Below are 21,177 nucleotides of genomic sequence, written 5' to 3' on the forward strand. Positions count from 1 at the left end.
AGCACAATTATTGAAGTGGTAAAGAAGAACCAAGAAAACTGAAGTTCAAGTGCATTTCGACTTTGGGAGTTCACTGGGTAACTTTGGGACAGTCAATCTTTTCCAACCCTATCTATATCGTAATGGGATTGTTTCTTTAAACAGAAATGAAGTCATTGCTGCCACTTTCCATGAAGCCATAAAATCTATAGCTTTGAAATATGGGAGTGTTTCTGGGATATTATAGAGGATTCTACGAAAAACACTCTTAAGGATGTAGTCTTCTGTGAATTTAGTCTTTAGTCACAGAATCAATGGACTGTTTTTCAAGTAACTGTATGGGTTGCGGTGTTTTTAACTAAAAAAAATAACTACATTAGTCGTTTTATATTTTTCCTCTAGTTTTTTTATTTATTATTTTAGCTAATGCTAACAAATTGTCACTATCCATTGTGGATTTCCACATAATGCTTGTGATTAGAATGTAAGCATTCTTGCAAGAAAGTTCTATTGGCAGATACCATCCACTGTGGCTTAGTTTATATTCAGTGTGCACGTGTTTAATTCATAACTTTGATTAGAAGTGGCCAATTTTGTAAATTCCATTTATTTATAGTTTTCACATGTTATATATTCCTTAGCTAAAATAATTTCGAAAGTAAGTGGACGTTTCTGGCCTTTTTAAAATTTCAGCTTTAAATTAGACAGCATTCTGATTAGGTCTGTGTTGTATGATTGTGTGTAAGTGGAGCCCAGTCTTACCGAAATCCAATTGAAATTGATGGCTGTTGCTTCAAGAAAATAAATATTTCAGTACAAGGCAGTACTGGCAGTGTGCATGTACTTGGTGAGCGGTTCTTTACCTCAACGTATTAACTATTAACTACTGCAATACAGGAGCCAATTTGAACTTTTTAGTTCAGTTTAAAAGTGTTGCCTGTTAAATGATTTCCTTCAATCAGAGCAGCTTGTAGGGTTTATGGAACAATGATGTCGGAGCTTCCATATTCATTTGGCAGCTGCATTGTTCTCCAAGGATATACCAGACGCACTTAAGTCCCCTTCTTTTTTTATAGGCTTTGTTCATACCAAATTATTCCTGCACTCTGCTAGCATTCATGATAGCTTGTTAAAGGAGTGCATCCTAGCAACAGAAAGCTAGTTGCTAAGCAACATAGTTTTCCATCTCTTTTTCTTTTTCTAAGGTAGATTTTGGTTGTGGTTTATGAAGGCCGCCAAAGTGTTGGTTTAAACTGTATTCTTTTATACTGTTGTAATTTATCAGCTGCAATGGACTTTGAGTGAATTGCAGCAGTTAGAAAATCATCGTGATGTTTAGTTTTACTTTCTGAATTAACCATGTATTTGGCCTGTAACATTGTTTGAATGAACCAAAAGGTTATGTTAATAAACTTAAGCTTTTTCTGTCTTCATTGTCAACACTGATATTGTTGTAGTCTTGCATCCTTGAAATAGAGCAGTGAAAGAAAACAAGCAGACTTTCTGAAAAGAGACTAAAATAAGCTATGCAATCCGGTTAAGTTTTATAGTAATATACATCAAGGAAAAAATATAATTACAAATAATATTAGAAATTAATTTTTAACAGCTGAGCAAAGAAAAGGAAAAACATTGGAGAAAAATAGATCAATGAGAATAATTTATGAACTTTTCCCCATCTTTACTGATAATTTACACAATCCATTTCCCCACATGATGAACAATTCAGACAGTTTAAATTTCTAACATTACACATTAAAGATACCAATGTTTTCAGACTGAACATTTCAAGCTGCAAAATTAAAACTTTTGCTGTTACTCTGGGGCTTTGGAAAAAACCATGTATGTAAAAGTGTAATATTGCAAGTAATCTAGGATTAATTGTTAAATGTTTTTGAGATAGGGGACAAAAATCATTTCTTTTGTCCCTTGGCCCCACTCCACAGATTTAGGCTTCTGGGGATACCCTATGCCAAACAGATGGCTCTTGTCATTAGATGTGATAATGTTGGACACCTGTTGAGGGGGAAAGGGGTGCCTGAAATAGGTCTTTCTATTTTCACTCCTAATCCAATAATCGGTATTGTTCTCATATGGAAAAACTGTGTTGGAGGGGCTTCCTTTGTGCTTGCTGCTACTTATAGATTAAAGCAGGGGTGTCAAACTCGAGGGCCGAATCTGGCCTGTGCTTCGATCTGGCACGCAAGTCTATCCTGGAAACAGCGAAGGACCAATCTGTGATGCCTCTGCCAGCAAAAAGAGAGCTTGGATGGCTGCGACAGCCTCCTGAAACCCTCTGCCAGTGAAAACGAAGCTCAGCCGTTCTATTTTCACTGGCAGAGGGTTGCAGGAGGCCATCACAAACACCCAAGCTCCGTTTTCGCTGGCAGAGCACTTGCCTCCACACGCACCCCCAACATGAGTGAAGTCGAGCTGGCCACACCCACCTTGCTTCCAAGGTTAAACACAACCCTCATGTGGGCCCTCAATGAAATCGAACTTGACTCCCTTGCATTAGAGGAAATGTTTCTAATTTTATTTCTTTCTGCTTTTGTAGACATTCAGTCTCATAAATTGCTTTGTGCTTTACATATTCATTTCAGAAGCTTCCTAAAGTCATATTTGCATGCAGGGCATGTCAGGCATTTCCTAATGAGGTGATCAAAAGAAAATTTGGATCCAATATTAAAAAGAAAAAAATAAATGAAAATTGCAAAGTACATTTTAAACATCAGTTTTAATTTTATTCTTTCTTTTTTAGGACTACAGGATACTTGGTACACAGAAAAACCAACAAAGTGGAGTCAATCACATGCAGCAACAGCTTCATGGGCTTGAAGGATCACTTGAAGCATGACCTTGGGCACCTCTATGAGGATACATCAGAGACTCAAATAAGTGCAATAGCACCTTGGTCAATGATAGAAAAACCAACTATGGATAAAATTAATTCTAGAAAGGAGGATCCTAAGAAAGAACTGTCTGAAGAAAACAGAACCTTCAGTCGTGATTCTGAGAAAAGTACGAATTCTGATAATGAATTGGGGAAAACTACTAAAATTAGAACAGAACCATGCTCTTTATCTAAGGATCACAGACAGACGTATCCATCTTTAGAACCACATATACTAAAGCGCAATGAAATTTTACAAGACATTAAGTTAGAGGAAGTTCAGATAGGAACTAAAGAAATTAAAAAGCCTCCTGATATGGTGAAAGAATATCAAACCAAACTTGACTTTGCACTTAAGTTAGGTTACTCAGAAGAGCAAGTTCAACTTGTGCTAAATAAACTTGGTACTGATGCTTTAATCAATGATATATTGGGAGAACTGGTCAAACTTGGGAATAAAACTGAGGCAGATCAGAATGCGAGTTCTATTAACCCTAGTGTCATGCGAGAAGCATCTTCTGTTGACTCCCAAAGATCTGACTCTCCCCTTCAGGAGGATGTGCTTGTGGATGGTGACAACCTGAGACCAATAGTTATTGATGGCAGCAATGTGGCAATGAGGTATGTTGCAATGCAGTGTTGTTTTTACCTGTTGTTATTTTATTTCGTCCACACAATTGTATTTATGACCCATTGAAACAGGTTTCTATCGTTGAAACCAATATTTACTTGCATAAAAGGTATCACAGTTCAAAGGCTTCCTTTGAAAATTCAACATTTCAAGAGCAATACTGTACTATAAAGGCGTGATGTGAATTCTTCAATAATTCTGATACAGAGTGTTAAGGATTCACAAATATCCACAGCAGCATCCACTAGACAGGTATTTTCTTGTGGGAGAAAAGGAGAGGATATGCAGCATCCTTAATTTATCAACCACAAATGGTTCCAAAGTTGCAGTTTGTTTTCCACCCACATTTTATTTTAATGTGCTTTTTGAAACTAGGTATTCTATACTAAATATTCTAACCAATTTATTTTACTGACACAGGGAAGTGCAAATTAAGTTACCTATTGGGGGAAATGATTGCTTACAGAAAATACAGATTTATATTTCATAGCATTGTGATTTTAATGTATGGTCCATTGTTCTATTTCAGACATTATGCAAAATTTAAATAATTATTCAAAACAAACCCTATTTGAGTTTTTTAAAAACCCACTTTTTTCATATACAACTCAGTCTTCCTTCCTCCCATTTTCCCCACAATACTACCAGTGAGTTGGGTTGAAAGAATATGGCTGCTCAAAGTCACCCAGCTGTTTTTCCATGGCTAAATTGGGAGCAGAACTCACAGTCTACTGATTTCTGGGTCAGCACCTTAAAACCATAATCACTTGTTTATATGCACTTCTGCTTTTGATGGGGCAACTGATCCCAGATAAGGAGCAGAGGTTAAGGATGTGTCAGTATGGGATTCTTCCAAACAATAGTTAGAAATTACTGTCAGCAGACCCATATCAAAAGGCCGACTTTGCATCTTTGGTTTTTGAATTAGTAACCTATATTCTTCTGACACCCTAGTCATAATGTTCTAAACCAAAAGAACGCAGTTCACAATTTAATTTAAAATGTAACTATTTATGCCTTGTAAAATAAACACTGGATAATAGCAATAGCATTTAGACTTATACTGTATACTGCTTTACAGTGCTTTATAGTCTTCTCTAAGCGGTTTACAGATCAGCGTATTGCCCCCAACAATTTAGGTCCTCATTTTTCCTACGATTTTACACACCTACAAGAAGGATGGAAGGCTGAGTCAACTTTGAGCCTAGTGAGATTTGAAATGCCAACTTGCAGGTAGCCAACATCAGCAGAATAGCCTGCAGTACTGCACTCTAACCAGTGCACCACCTGGCTAATGATAAACTAGTTAGAAGATAACCCCTATTTAGAAAAAAACCTCTCGCACTAGAACAACAAATTAGATCAGCAAAATCATCACTACTCCAGAAAGATATGGAAACTGATGGAATGCCTACTGATAAATGACTTTTCTAGTGAATGTATGCCTGCAGATCTGAAGAATAGATTGGAAAAGGACTTTGAGCTGGCTTCAATGGGCCACAAAGTATCTTCTTCCACTGTAGGCAGGTGGATTCAGTCTACCATCGCCAAGGCCTACAAGTCGCAGGCTAAGAGACCACCTTCCAGGATCACTGCCCACTCGATCAGGAGCATGGCTACTATGGCAGAATGGGCAACCCAGACATTTCTGGAGGAGGTTTGCTGAGCGGTGACCTGGATTTCACCTTCTTCCTTTGTTAGGCATTATAAAATTGACTCTTTTTTTTTTTTAGTACTTTAATCATAGAAGCAAAGCTAGACAACTTATATACAGATAGTCTTCCACATATAAGACAATTGAGCCCAAAATTCCTATAAAATTGACTCTTATGTGTTGGCGGAAGCGTCCTTTGGCCGGAGGGTTTCGCAGCAGGTCATCAGGGATTGAGGCCACACCAAATGTTAGGTCCCTCACGTCTTCTGTCTTTGCCTTGGGCATGTCCCATACATGGCTGCTATATCCATCATGAGGGAGAAGGGGCATTGGTCCTACCTGATACATCTCTTCTGCGATGGTGGATATAGCAGCCAGACCCTCCCAGTTTGGCATTTGTTGGTTGGCCTCGGCTGTGCTTTGGTTGACAGTTTCAATTTATAGCACTATAGAGTCTGTCATTACGCTTCTTCATCCGAAACTGGGAAGGTAACAACAACATCACAAGAAGCTTTGGCAGGCTCAGTGAGCAGACAGGATTAACCCGTACATGGGTGCTATATCCACCATTGTAGAAGAAGCGTATCAGGTAGGGTCAACGTCCCTTCCCCTCAAATGGAACATACAACAAATATAATGTTAACAGTGGATTGCAAACTTTTAAATTTGAAACACATTCAAGTTTGAAATGAATTGTGTCAGTCATATTGGAAGCATTTTGAACTTGACAATATCTCTACGTCCTGTTCAAAACAGTTCATTCCAAGTTTGAAACATTTCCAGAATAGTTGAAACTATGTACAGAACAACTCTTGCAAACTCTTGGAAGTAGAAAAGGAACAGAAACTAATCCAAACAAAATGTTCTTCCAAACTAAAGACATGTTTATTGCAAACAAAGTAAATAATTTGTTTGTATTTGAAATATGTAATTATCTCTATTGTGTCTGTGCATGCCTTAATTACATGCCTAGCTTAACAATCTAATATACATTTCTTTACAGAGCCTCCTTGAAGTTCCTTAACTCCCCTCCTTTAGCCATCAGTTGCTTAATTTAATCACATTTGTTAATGCCTTCTCTAGACAATTTTGCTTTATTTCATTTTAAAAATGCCAAGCCTTTTTTACAAGGTATTGAGAAAGAAAAGAAAAGGCACAATTCCCCTCTTTTTCCAGGCACCTTCTAGATCAGGAGTGTCAAACACAAGGGCCGGGATGCGGCCCACAGGTTGCTTAGATCTGGCCTGCAGGGCCGCCCTGGAAACAGCAGAAGACTGGCTCACGGTGCCTCTGTGTAAGGCCCTCCCAAGCTCCATTTTTACTGGCAGTGGGTTACAGGAGTCCATCCTGGCCAGAAATGGAGGGCCATGTGCAGCTCTTCCCAGCTCCATTTTCACTAGCAGAGAGTTGCAGGAGACCGTTGCAGCTGAAAACAGAGCTCGGGAGCCCATTTTTGGCGGCAGGGCTCTGGAGCCACCACAGGCACCCTCGACAGGAGTGATGTTGAGCTGACCAGACCCACCCTGGCCACACCCACCCCAGCCCCCTGAGGTCAAACACAACATTGATGCAGCTCTCAATGAAATCAAGTTGGACACCCCTGTTCTAGACGTCCAATGTCGCTCATTTTTTTCCATTCTCCAACCTTTTAGCAGAAACTCTACTTACTAATCAGTATTCTCAGTTCTCACTGTTCCTGCTGGAGTATCAGTTGCACATTCCTTTTTCTAGCAATCTCTTCTTTCCTCCAATGACTGATCACTTTGATAGGTAATACTCCCCTCAAAGCACAAAATTCAACTCTTTAGCTTAATAAATCTGCCACTTAACAAAACTTCCTTTAGGGGGCAGATGTGCCTGCCCATAGGTATCTTACGGTAATTTTTTAAAAGAACCTTTTAAATGACTTTCATTATATTTCTCATGCATCTGGCAAGAAAACAATAATTACCTTCGGACAATCTCAAACATAGTCTCAATCATGGCAGCTCAGGCTGAACAAACTCAGCATTCGTGCTTTAAAGTAAACTCTTTGTATCTTTTCCAGCCCCAAATCGGGAATTGCCAGATAGTAATGCTGTAAATAAATTTGAACAGCACTGTTATAACATTGAATTTTGTGGGGTGGATTTGTTCTGTAAATCTTAAATTTTGTATCTTCATCCCCCCCCCAGAGAGTTTAGGATCTGGGGATGTGGAGTACACAATAAGAACATTCTGTCTAAAACGTAGCATTAAGCTTACGCTTTTAAATAATGTTATGTAGGAGGAAATTTTAAAAATCTACCTTGTATCTCATTTTCTGGGAACAGCGAACATTTCTTAATAAGCACTGTAATGATCCTACAAGGGAAAAAGTCTAGCTTGAAATCCTTTTACAGATAATTGGATGAACACTATATTTTATACTTTAATGGAACAAAGCTTTCTTCTCACTGGTTTTCTAGCTGCCTATTTGCAGGAAACTAATGTTGACAACTTAATACTCTATGGGTCGACAGGGATAGTTTTTCCAGTAAAAACAAATACCGATGCTTTTATTCAAGTGACACGGTTTGGAGCATTATCAAATGCCATTGTATGGTTTAAAATCTGATTTAAAAGAATCATTTTCTGATTTGAAAAGAAATTGAAAAGAATTGCCAGTATTCTAATTCCCTTTGTAAAAGGAGAAAAATGGGGATCAGGTTCCCTGCAGTAAGCCAAAACACCTCTTTCTTGAGACCAAGAAGATGACAGTTTGCTAGAAACTTGGTCTCAGTCTGATATTGGTAAATGCACAATATGATAAGTGTTAAAAAACCTGACGTGTCTATCAGGACACCTGATTAGGTAAGGGAAGCATTGCTGTAAAGAAGCACAGAAGTGACCTTGGGAAAGAAAATGTGACATTTCGCGATGCATGATTTTAGTTTGGGAAAGGAAGATATGTTAGAAAGAAACTTAAATTGGCTTCATTTTAACTGTTTGCTGTACAAGGAAGGGAGGGAACTTGTCCAATATTGGAGTCCAAAGTGAATCCAATCAACTTAGTTTGGAAAGAATAATGAAAATTGCTTATTGCTTATAATCTGGGTAAGTAGAGAGCCCTGTTGCTGAAGAGAAAGACTGATTTCAGATAGATCCCTGGAAAAAAAAAGATGAAAATTAGATATTCTGTAATTGAGAAATAGAAGTTTGCTTCTATTTCACCTAGGTATTTCCTAAAGCATCAAGATTGCACTTGAATAAATTCCATTAGACACTTATATGGTTTGATATACTGTAGATCAGAAATACGGTACTTTTCTGTTGCTTCTATGGAGAGTCCCATTTTTATCTGAAGAAGATGAGATTGAACAAGAGGGTCTGCTTGCCTGTGAAAATGAAGAAGAAATGTTATTCAGCAAAAATAAATGAAATAAATTAGCAAAAATAAAATAAATTACTAATGAAATGTTTTTGGAAAGCAATTACAAAGATCTGACGCTGTGCCATAAAAAAACATTTCTTAAAAAACCCACAAAAAAGCATTGAGAATCTGGATACGATATGATTTTTCTATGAAGTAGCGTATGTCCCTTTTTTAATGAACCTCTAAAAATAACTACTTTGCTTCTAGAGGCTTTATGAATGGTTTTTTGAGGTAGAGAGAGGAACTTTATTTCAGTCAATGAAATAAAATACATAGTAGGATGCGAGAGCCTGTTTAGTTTTGTGGTTAAGGAATCAGGATGGAAACGAGGTGATTGTCAGTTCTAGTCTTGCCTTGGGCAAAGTCAACTGGGTGATCTTGAGTGTGGTGTAGTATAACATAGAATTATCAGCATTCAATCCATAAAATCCATAATATTAATGTAAATGAGCCGGGGTGGCGCAGCAGGTAGTGTTCTGTACTGCAGGCTACTGAAGCTCACTTTAGGTCTGTAGGTCAGTGGTTCAAATCTCATCACCGGCTCAAGGTTGACTCAGCCTTCCATCCTTCCGAGATGGGTAAAATGAGGACCCGGATTGTGGAGGCAATATGCTGGTTCTATTAAAAAGTGCTATTGCTAACAAGTTGTAAGCCACCCTGAGTCTAAGGAGAAGACTTAGGAGAAGGCTCTTTTATGTACGTTGAGAGCATATGCACCAAGACAAATTCCTTGTATGCCCAATCACACTTGGCCAATAAAATTCTATTCTATTCTAAAAATCAAATAAATAAATAAAGTAACTAACTAACTAACTAATTAAATAACAAGACTGAAAAGGAATTTATCTCTGTAATATAGTAAAACTAATGTTTATACAAGATCTTTTTGGTACAGTTAAGCACCAGGCTAAAAGCCAGGGGATTTGAGTTGTAATTCTGTTTAGACATGAAGCCAACTGGATGACTTTGAACCAGTCACATTCTGTCAGCTCCAGGAAAAAGACAAATGCAAATCATTTCTGCACATGTTGCCAAGAAAGAGGGCAGAGATTTGCCAGGTAGCTGCCAAGTGAAGACTGACTAAAAGATGAACAGACAGACATGGGTTTTTTGTTAAAAATACTAACAATAGACTACTTTGCAACAATTATAACCAACAATAAAATAAAATCCAGAATTATAAAATAATAACATAATATGCTATGGTTCTATACTCTTGCACATACAATATTTAGTGGCCTTCAGAGAGACTGTCAAGTCTGACAGACAAATAAATGGAGGTAAAATAGATTTTGATCACATGGATGATTTGCTGCTTGGGGTGTTAAATTACCTGTGGCTGAATATCATGATAAAACAAATAGCATAGAACAGACTTGCATGGTCCTTGGATTCCTGGGGCTTCCCCAAGGTCTCCTCAGGAGTTCTCAAAGTTGGAAGCCTATCTTGAAATGTAATTCAGTATGAAAATCCCATTAAGCATGAGGACTCACAGCAAATGCATCAACTTTAATTTTTTATTCAATAAATATGATCAACAGGTAGTTCTTGGTGTACGGCCACAATTGGAGTCAGAATTTCCATTGCTAAGCAAGGCAGTTAAGAGAATTGCACCTCATTTTAATGACCTTTTTTGCAGTTCTTGAGAAAATTCAGCTTTCCCCATTGACTTTGCTTGTTGCTAACTGGCTGGGAAGTTGCAATGACTCCCAGAATGCTGCCAAAAAGGTGTTTTAATAGGTGTTGGTTGCCAAACACCCAACTTTTGATCATGGTGATGTGAGGATTAGTTGCAAGTTTCCCCCCCAGTGTCATTGTAACTTTGAATGATTGCTAAATAAATGATTACAAGTCAAGGACTTATCCATATACAAAAAAAAGTTATTTTGGGGTCCCCCATAATTTTTCATAGTGGAAAGGGATCCTGAGACAAAGAGGTTTAAGAAACATTAGTGTAAAAGAAATTGAGCAGTGATTCCAGTGAGTTTATTACAAAATTTTATTTTTATCTACTTACCAAGACAACTGGGTAGCCAAAACATTAAATCATTCTAATATATTCCATCTTGTTTGAATATTACAGTCTGCCTCATATACGGTAGCTAGTGAGTGGATTGATTACCCCAGATATACCCCTGTTGGTATACAGGACTGAGCTTCCTGGCTTTCTATATCTGTTATTCTCTGTCTTATCTTAAGTCATAACCTAACATAACTCCAGAGAGTTACCACAATGATTCAACCTATGTAAGATCCAGCCTTTCCATTTGCTGACAAATTTGTCAGAAGAAATAAGGGGGAATCAAACCACTAAGGTGTAGAAGAATGTTTTTACCAATTACCAGAAGGAGTAATTTATTATAATTTGCTAGAATATATCCATCCACATCTTTGTAATAGTAAAGTGGACCTGTGTAACTCCTTTAGAGCTCAATAGGCCTTTCACCAAATGGTCCTACTGTGAAATGGCCATTTAATCCAAATTGGAACCTATTTCAGAATCCATTTTACGAGCAGCAGTAATTCCCAAGTGTGATATCTCCCCTGATGTTCTTAAATGGAGAACAGCTAGAAAGTTGTCATTAGCAGAACACATAACAATTGTACAATTTTAGCAGATGTAAGACCAGGATCCTTGATAATGCAACCTGTTATTTCACTGCTGACTAGCTTGTATCCAGTGTGTTGTTCAATGTAAACTGTTCAAAGATTGTATAATACACAATCTTTGTAGATTTGTAATATCACCTTTCCATTGATGCAGTGGTAAGGGATGCAATGTTATAAAAGCGGGGAAAGCTGTGAAATGTCATATACAGCTTAATAAATCTAATTCTTGCATTGATGTCCTCCGCCAATATCATATGAACAATTGACTTTAGCCATGGAAATGATAGGAATGATTTTTTTAAACCTGTACCCTACTTCATTAATCAATGAATGAGTGCATAAGGGAATGTACTCTATGTACATGAATTAATAACAAAACTATGAAATGTAATAATATTGACATGCATATTTCCAAAGGGGGCAATTCTAATATTTCCAATGCTAAAAAAACCCAGCATACATACAATCTTTCTCCATTTCCTGGGAAAGCATATAGAGGTAATAATTTGTATTCTTATTAAAGTGGGAGGGGGAGTCTTCATTATTGCATGTCTCCTGAAAAAGAATAATATATCCATTAAAGGCAGAGTCATTTAACTTGGCAGTTCAAGTACTAACATTCCAAAATCAATCAGATTATAAGGGAAGGGAATTCATTATTTTACAATATTTATTTATTTATTTATTTATTTATTTATTTATTTATTTATTTATTTATTTATTTATTTATTTATTAGATTTGTATGCCCCCCCCTCTCCGAAGACTCGGGGCGACTCACAACAGCAATAAAAACAATATAGCAGTGGAACAAATCTAATATTAAAAATATACAAAACCCTATCATTATTTTTAAAAAAACCAAACAGCACATTCATACCAAACATAAAACAAAGTATTAAAAAAGCCTAGGGGAAAGGTGTCTCAGCTCCCCCATGCCTGGCGGTATAAGTGAGTCTTGAGTAGTTTACAAAAGACAGGAAGGGTGGGGGCAGTTCTAATCTCCCGGGGGGAGTTGGTTCCAGAGGGCTGGGGCCACCACAGAGAATGCTCTTCCCCTGGGGCCCGCCAAACGACATTGTTTAGTCAACGGGACCCGGAGAAGGCTAACTCTGTGGTACCTTATCGGTCGCTGGGATTCGTGCGGTAGCAGGCGATTCCGGCGGTACTCTGGTCCAATGCCATGTAGGGCTTTAAAGGTCATGACCAACACTTTGAATTGTGACCGGAAACTGATCGGCAGCCACTGCAAGCCACGGAGTGTTGAAGACAATACATTGATACATTGCCATTCGTATGCATTGTACATATCAATTTATTTTTCATCCTGCGCACCTCCTGGTAAAGTAGTTAATTAAATCTGCTTCCAACTTTTTTGTAATCCTACAACTAGTTATTATTTGGGAATGATTGTTTTTTAGAGCTCAAGGACAATTGAGGACATTGTCCCCAGGAAATTTTGCAGCTTTTTTTTAAAAATTTACACTGGTAACAATTTGGTGGTGTGATGAAACCAGAATTGAACTATTCTCCATGCTCTGATCAATGGGGGAATCCAGGATGGATCACCTCTGTCTTCTAGCTCTATAGACTGCATTGATTGAACTGAAGACACACCTCCCTGGTCATGGTCTCCTGTTCATTCAATGCCGTCTCAGCTCTCGGATGTAACTTGCCTTAGCTCCTGCATTTGGAGCTTTTGGGCTTGTATCTCCCTGGTTTCGGCTTGTCCTGCTTCCTTTTGGTCTTCCTTCCCATAATGAGCAGCGGGGGGGGGGGGGGTTGAGTTCAGAGGGACCTGCGAACTTGCAGCGACCATTTTGGAAAGATTCCTCTGTTATAGGTAGTGTCAAGCTTTCCCAGTTTTGAACATATAATAGCCTTGCTGGAGTTGTCATTAATGAAAAGCAAAGTTGACTTTTTTTTCTAGTTGCTTATCCATTAGTCTGAAAAAAAGGTCTTTGGTTTCAGTTGTGTTGAAATAATAATAATAATAATAATAATAATAATAATAATAATAATAATAATAATAATTTATTAGATTTGTATGCCGTCCCTCTCCAAGGACTCGGAGTGGCTCACAACAATAATACAACATGTACAAATCTAATGTTAAAAAACAATTTAAAACCCATTATTATAAAAAAGAAAACAATCACACAACCTAACAAACCATACATAAAATCCCCCTTCTGACTCTCTTCTCTGAGCAATACAGTTGTGGACTAATGGCAGCTGATGAAATAAACAACCCTAAAAATCTGATTCTTCAAGTCATGGAAGAAATATTGAATGTACTTGGAGCTACTCTCTGTCTTTTTTCCATATTGCTATAGTATGAGAGTGTTGATTTAAAAAAAATCAGTACCATGTTTCCCCCCCCCCCAAAATAAGACCCTACCTTATATTGTTTTGAAACACACACACACCCCTAAAAAATGCTTGGCCTAATTTTGGGGAAATCTTATTATTTTGAGGCGTGTGCAGCAAGACGAGGCTCCGCTTGCTGTTTTACCTGATTTCCAGACCAGCTGCGCATGTGTTTAAATATTTTCAGGGATGGCTTATTTTATTTTATTTTATTTTATTTTTATTTTTTATTAATAGAGTTGAAAGGGACTGTTAGGTCATCAAGTCCAACCCCCTGCCTGAGCAGGAAACCCTACAGCACCCCAGCCAAATGGAAGTCCAATCTCCTCTTGAAGGTGTCCAGAGTTGGGGAGTTCACCACCTCCCCTGGCAGGCAGTTCCATTGGTTGATCGCTCTGACCGTCAGGAAGTTCTTCCTTATTTCCAGGGTGAATCTCTCCTTGGTCAGCTTCCAATCATTGTTCCTCGTCCGGCCCTCTGGTGCCCTGGGGAATATTTATTTTGGAGTAAGGGTTTATTTTCAGAGGAGGGCTTATTTTCAGGGAAACACAGTATAAATTTAAGAATGATTTTATACAAGTACAAGTGAAAAAATTACAGATTAAAAAGAGCTGGCTGTTTAGAAAATAAACCAAGGTGCAAATTATATGTGCTTTTTCAGTACCAAGTTACTTTCTATTTTCTTGAGGTAAGCCATGACAATAATCTGTACTTCTGTCCTTTATGCAACAGTCACAGTCATAATTTTACTTTGCATTTCAAAGTTCTTGTTTGAAATGCTTGTTATGAAATAGTTATCTTCCCATTTTTATATGGGAAAGATAAATATGTTTTGTTTTCAAACATCAAAATCATGTGGTCTTGATTTATTTGACTGCCATATTTTACTATCTGCTAAGTAGCTTATTTTGATCTAGTTATCAAGAGATGCGTTGCATATAAATTACACTGAAATTAAATACTTACACATGTGGTTCAGAAAATATTGAAATGTACAAACTGTACTCCTGATACTTAAACATACTGATCTGGAGTAACGCTTGTCAAAGTAATGCCGCATGCAAATTTACATATGAAAATATTTTCTACTTTTGTAGGGATTTTTAATTGAAAAGTTCCATTTCTAAATTAAGCTTCTTGTATACAGGCAATTTATTATTTTATGGGAGTTTTTAAATGCCACACTTAGCTTTTCTTAATGACTTTGGAGTGCTTGGTGCTTATTACAGCAGAATGCAAGTAGATTCCATTCATGCATATATGAAACAGTGGTAGTTACAGTAATGTAAATTAGTAATTTTAGGACTTCTGTTTCAGCCATGGAAACAAAGAAGTATTCTCTTGTCGTGGGATAAAACTGGCTGTGGACTGGTTTTTGGAAAGAGGACACAAAGATGTCACAGTGTTTGTTCCAGCATGGAGAAAAGAACAGTCTCGACCAGATGCGCTCATTACAGGTATATTTTAATCAACATTCAGCAGTTTCATTTGTAAAATCTATGACAATGTTGATCATGCTTATTCTGTGTAAATATTTTAAGGATTACTTTAATCAAAATATTTTAGACCTATCAGCAACTACTTCATTAATAAGAAAGGCCCTTTTTATAAATCCTGAGTTAACTGTGAATGTATTTCAGCTTGCATCGTCTCAAATTGAATTATGAGGCTGTATCTGTAATATCAGTCAATACTCAAATACAGTAGTTCAGAAGATATTGGAAACTTTTTCAGTCTTGATATCTAAGGGCTGATCAAGAATTTGTGTTTTACTATTTATTTGAATACATCTTTAGCAGAAACTGCTCAAATTATGTGTACAGATATTGGAAATATAATATAGCATTGTAACTATGTGTTTAATAACCAAGCATATTCTTAATGTATAGAAAACATAACATTCCATTCTTTTAAGGTCTTAATTACAGATTATTGGAATTAAATGTAGTAACATCTGGTCCTAATTGCTAAGGTCACCAGTAAAAGCAACTTACATTTTTTTTGTGTTGCTGAATTGTAACTACTTTCTTCTAAGAATAATATTTGCTTTTATTAAGCCAAGTCTACTGAATCTGTCATATTCTCTTCCTCCTTCCCTCCTCCACCTCTCTCTCTCTGTAAGTAATAGGCAGGCAGATAGGGGCGTGCATTTGTGCATGTTTATGTTTTAAAGTTTTAATGGGGTGGAGCTAGGTAACCCAAATTAAGTGAATTTCAGTGTTCTGATTTGTGTTTCCTTTTTCAATTTCAATACTCTAGATCAAGAGATCTTGCGTAAATTGGAAAAAGAGAAAATTCTGGTGTTCACCCCATCACGGCGAGTTCAAGGGAGAAGGGTGGTATGCTATGACGACCGATTCATAGTGAAGTTGGCTTTTGAGTCAGATGGTATAATTGTATCTAATGATAACTACAGGGATCTAGCTAATGAAAAGCCAGAATGGAAGAAATTTATTGATGAGCGACTCCTGATGTATTCATTTGTCAATGACAAGTAAGTTATAATTTTTCATTGTCTATATCTAAAAAAATGACTGCCAACAAAATTTGGGACAAGCACATTTTGTCATTTACTTCAGTCTTGCATAGCAACAGACTTATATACTACTTCACAGTGCTTTACAGCTTTACTCTAAGCAATTTACAGAGTCAGCATATTGCCCCCAACAATCTGGGTCCTCATTTTACCCACCTTGGAAGGATGGAAAGCTGAGTCAACCTTGAGCCTGGTAAGACTCGAACTGCCAAATTGAAGGCAGTTAGCAGAAGCAGTTTGCAGTACTGCACTCTAACCACTGCACCACCACGGCTCTGCATAAGGTCATTGCGGCTCTGTACTTCTCTGATGACCAGATTTTACTATCTCGGGACAGAGTAATTTTGAAATGAAATCCATGTCCTAAGAAAGCCATGAAGTTACTTGTTATCATTTTTCTTTTCCTGTTTTAAGACAAGCAGTTGGATTCCATGCTACTATAGGGGCAAACCAGTATCTGATATATAAGTTGAAATAATTTCCTCCTCAAATCCCCAGAAGTAACTAAAACCAGGCATACGTCTTATGGATAAATATTCCATCCCATAAATTTTGCTATTTCTGTTCTGTTGGAAAACTAGGTAGATATTTTTAAACTGCTGACTACCCAGTTTTGCAATAGACTATTCATTTCTTATATTTATTCATGTCAGTAGATTCATATGTCAGAAAGCTGGATTTGAGGATTAAATATGTATCATTAGGACAAGAATGTGCTTCAACCTGGGGGAGGAAGCCCAAACACAACTAAAAAAAGATTTTTGGGGTATTGCAGTTTTAAACTCAGTTACGACATGCATCTCTGATTTGCTCTGTTTCTGGATTTGGAGCCTGAATACCCAAATTTTGATAACATGACCTGGGAGACATTGTGAGGCTCATAAGTGCAAAGACTGGCCATAAATCACTTTATTCACTGCCATTGTAACTTTGATTGTTAAATGAAGGTTCATAAGGCAAAGATTAGAACTGCCCCTACTCTCCCTGCCTTCCGTAAAGTTCTTAAAACCCACCTCTGTCGTCAGGCATGGGGGAACTGAGACATCTCCCCCGGGCATGTACAATTTATGTATGGTATGTTTGTGTGTGTGCTTGTTAGCATATTGGGGTTCTTTTTAAACTTTTTAAAATATTTAAATTTATTTAGATTTGTTACGATTTGTTTATGCCTTGTTGTGAGCCGCCCCGAGTCCGCGGAGAGGGGCGGCATACAAATATAAATAATAAATAATAAATAAATAAGGCGAAGACTACCTGTATGCAAATAAATCCTTATAGAACAGCTATACTGGATATTATCTTAAATAATTGGAATTAAGGAAGTTAGGACTCCCATTTATCTGCAATGCAAATTGAGTAGATTAGTGTGTAAATCAAGCTGCTATCTGCACTATATCCAAATGAATTATTTCCATTATCGTATTTACTTTCTTAGCATCTCACTGGCAATAGCGTTTAAATTATCGTAGCTTATAAAACGTGAGTGATTTATTAGGAGCAGGTTTGAAACGGAACTGAAATGCATGAACTGAAACGGTACAGGAAATGCATTGTTCCTTTCATTATTTCATTATTATTATTATTTAGATTCATGCCTCCAGATGATCCTCTCGGCCGACACGGCCCAAGTCTGGAGAACTTTCTGAGGAAGAAACCTGTTGTACCAGAACATAAGAAACAACCCTGTCCATATGGTAATATTATTTATTTATTTAATTAAATATTAAATGTGTTTTCTGAAATTGAGATTAGGTTGTTTGTTTGTCTCTCTAAATGAAGTGAAATATATGTTGAAATTTTCATTATACAAGAAGTTTAATAAAGACGTTCATGTCCTCATTTCATCCTTCCTAAGTTGTGGATGGGGAAAAAAGACCCAGAACAGCAGAGAGCCTGCAGAGAGACTGACCTATCTTCTCTATCAAACCCCTCCTCCAGTTAAAATAGCAGACAAATATTTTTTATTTAATTTATTCAATTTCTATGCCGCCCAATCCCATAGGACTCAGGGCGGCTTACAGCAATAAAAACAATACAATGTTACAATAATAAAAAGAAGTCAAACAACAACAATAAATAAAACCCCAAGACCCTAACAAATCCAATTATACACACACACCCCAATCAAACAAACATCCATACCAAACAAACATGATTCGGGCAAGTTCACCCCCCCCCCGGCCTGTTGACAAAGCCAGGTTTTAATAGCTTTTCGAAAAGCCAGTAAAGTGGCAGCGGTGCGAACATTGGGGGGGGGAGTTGGTTTCATAGAGCCGGGGCAGCAACAGAAAAGGCCCTCCCCTGCGGCCCCCCCAATCTACATTGTTTAGTCAACAGGATCTGGAGAAGGCTGATTATTTAGGTAAATAATACTGGTTTCTATATGGTTGTTCCCAATTATTGTATAATCTTGGTCTATATTCGAAGAATATTTTATTTACCAGTATTTATTTATTTGTCAAACAAGTATAGTATTATAGTACATATTAACACAACATAACATAAGTAGAACGTAGTAATAGAAAGGATAATAAGACAGTAGGACAGGGACATTAGGCACATAAGTGCACTTATGCACGCCCCTTACATTAATATGATAAGCCAGGGCTAATCACAGGATGGGTTAATGTGTTATACAAACATACTGTCCAAATACTGGTAATTTACTTGATTTCATTGCATAATAAGTTTATGACCCTTGTTGTATGTGTATGTATAGTACTTTTTTAACATTGCTAAAATATTACATTGTTTTGTTTTTTTCTTTGTATGCTTACATCTTCAATTATAAATTCTTATAGGGAAGAAATGCACTTATGGACACAAATGCAAATATTACCACCCGGAAAGAGGAAATCAACCTCAGAGGTCAGTAGCTGATGAACTTCGTGCCATGTCTAGGAACACAGCTGCCAAAGCTGCTAGTGAAGGAGGGCTAGTGAAAAGCAACAGTGTTCCTTGTAGTACCAAGACAGATAACACTACAGATCTCAAGCGAACCACTCCAAAGAGGCAGTCGGATCCTAGCATAAGGACTCAAGTCTACCAAGACTTGGAAGAAAAGCTTCCCACCAAAAATAAATTGGGAACCAGGTCTGTACCTTCCTTAGTTAGTATTCCAAGTTCTGCTGCTGCAAAACCCCAAAGTACTGCACCTTTAACCAATGGCCTTCCATCTGGAGCTCATTTCCCACCTCAGGATCAAAGACCACAGGGACCGTATTCTCCAGCGATAATGACAACCAAAAATCATGGAACGCCAATGCCTTACGAGCAGTATCCCAAATGTGATTCTCCTGTGGACGTAGGTTATTACTCTATGCTCAGTGCATATTCAAACCTAAGTATCTCTGGCCCCCGAAGTCCCGAGCGACGTTTCTCCTTGGACACAGATTACAGAATTAGTTCTGTAGCTTCCGATTGTAGCAGCGAAGGGAGTATGAGCTGCGGCAGTAGCGATTCCTACATGGGCTACAACGATCGATCCTATGTGAGTTCTCCTGACCCTCAGCTGGAAGAGAGTTTAAAATGTCAACACCTGCATCCCCATAGCCATCTGAACTCACAGTCCTTCCTGCAGAATTACCACGATACGCTAACCAGAGTGCAAAGTTACAGTCACGAAGAACCAAAGCATCATCCGAAGCCTCCGCCTCCATACATGGCCGTGCACTTCCAGCAGCCAAACCTGGTGAGCCGTTCTACTTGTCCCGTTGACTACCCAGCTTCTCAGAGTTCGCCGCATTCAAAAAACATGCCTCTGGGGAGAGCTCTCGCATCCACCAGGCTGGACAGCGTGTCCGATTCACGTTTGTACGATAACTCTCCGTTGAGAAAAAGAAAAACGTACTCCACTCAAGATGGACTCGGTAGTTGGGAGAGGCCAGGCTACGGGATGGATACGTACGGCTATCGCCAAACTTACTCTTTACCCAGCAATCCCACCCCACCATGTTACGAGCAGTTTCCTTTCCAAAGTTTACCTGAGCAACCCGATCAGCCTTGGCAGATACCTTACTGTGGGATGCCTCAAGATCTTCCGAGGTACCAAGACAGTCGAGAGAAGGTCTACATCAACCTGTGCAACATTTTCCCGCCTGATCTGGTGAGGATTGTCATGAAAAGGAATCCTCACATGGTAGACGCCCAGCAGCTTGCTGCCGCCATTTTAGTGGAGAAGTCTCAGCTAGGTTATTGACGACATGACATTGATGATGCATCTTTATGGTGTCTGTTAGTTCAGTTTCAGCTGTATCGCTGAGGGAGGTTTGCTACAATAGCATTTGTGATCTCCTTCTCAGCAAGGAGGTTATATAGTAATCCATATATGTGAAACTCTGTGCCATGGAACCTGTATGTATACAACCCCAAACACTGGAAGTAACAGGATTTATTTTAAATACTCAGTTCTTTAAAAAAAAAAAAAAAGTTCATGGCTGGAATGTCTCTTGATGTCTCAAGTAAGAATCCCTAGTGCATATGGGTTTTATATGCAGCACTTTTAAATATTTGTTACATATTTATTAAATTATTGGATGTTTTATCCTCCAAGTGCAAAGCATTTTTTTTTCAATACAGCAGAAAACTGAAGAGGATTTTATGTCCCCAGCCAACTTTTTTTCAAGTCAAGTTTATTAGGATCTATTTTTTCATAATTAAGTTATTTAATTTTATTGTGTGATTTTTCTTTGTATATAATCATTTTATTTATAGAAAACAACAGTCTTTTACAGCACTGAATTTTTTAAATGTATAAGTTACCAGTTTTTACATTGAAATAGGTAACAATATATTAGTACTTTATAGTATGGCACTTTTTAATTTGTTTGACTATGGATTTAATTTATTTGTTGATTACTGTTAATTTTGGTGTAAACAGAAGCAATCAGTAGGGAAAAAAACCTGTTTTTATTAATTTATTATGCAGATGAAATTTATTGAGCTTATCCAGTTCCTGTCACAAATTTGACTACAAATACATCCATTTAGGCAGCAGTCTTATGCCGCCAATGTACATTTCCATTAATCAGAAATGGCATTGAAAAGTGTATCTTTTGTTCCTTTACTTAATGCACAGCTATTTCATAAAATAACTGTTTTTAAAGAAAGAAA

At 37.6% G+C, this 21,177-nt stretch overlaps 1 protein-coding gene across 4 annotated transcripts in view; it reads left to right on the plus strand.

Moving 5' to 3' along the window:
• The window catches only part of ZC3H12C (zinc finger CCCH-type containing 12C), a 52,740-nt gene extending 31,563 nt beyond the window's left edge, over nt 1-21,177 (plus strand). For all 4 annotated transcript variants that reach the window (XM_070749747.1, XM_070749750.1, XM_070749748.1 and 1 more), the window contains exons 2-6: nt 2,741-3,493; nt 14,847-14,986; nt 15,789-16,023; nt 17,653-17,759; nt 18,867-21,177. In XM_070749747.1, the coding sequence (XP_070605848.1) occupies nt 2,741-3,493; nt 14,847-14,986; nt 15,789-16,023; nt 17,653-17,759; nt 18,867-20,263 (2,632 nt within the window). In that variant the 3' untranslated portion in view covers nt 20,264-21,177. The remainder of the gene's footprint in view (nt 1-2,740; nt 3,494-14,846; nt 14,987-15,788; nt 16,024-17,652; nt 17,760-18,866) is intronic.

This window comes from Erythrolamprus reginae, chromosome 4, assembly GCF_031021105.1.
Source record: "Erythrolamprus reginae isolate rEryReg1 chromosome 4, rEryReg1.hap1, whole genome shotgun sequence".
Taxonomy (NCBI): Eukaryota; Metazoa; Chordata; class Lepidosauria; order Squamata; family Dipsadidae; genus Erythrolamprus; species Erythrolamprus reginae.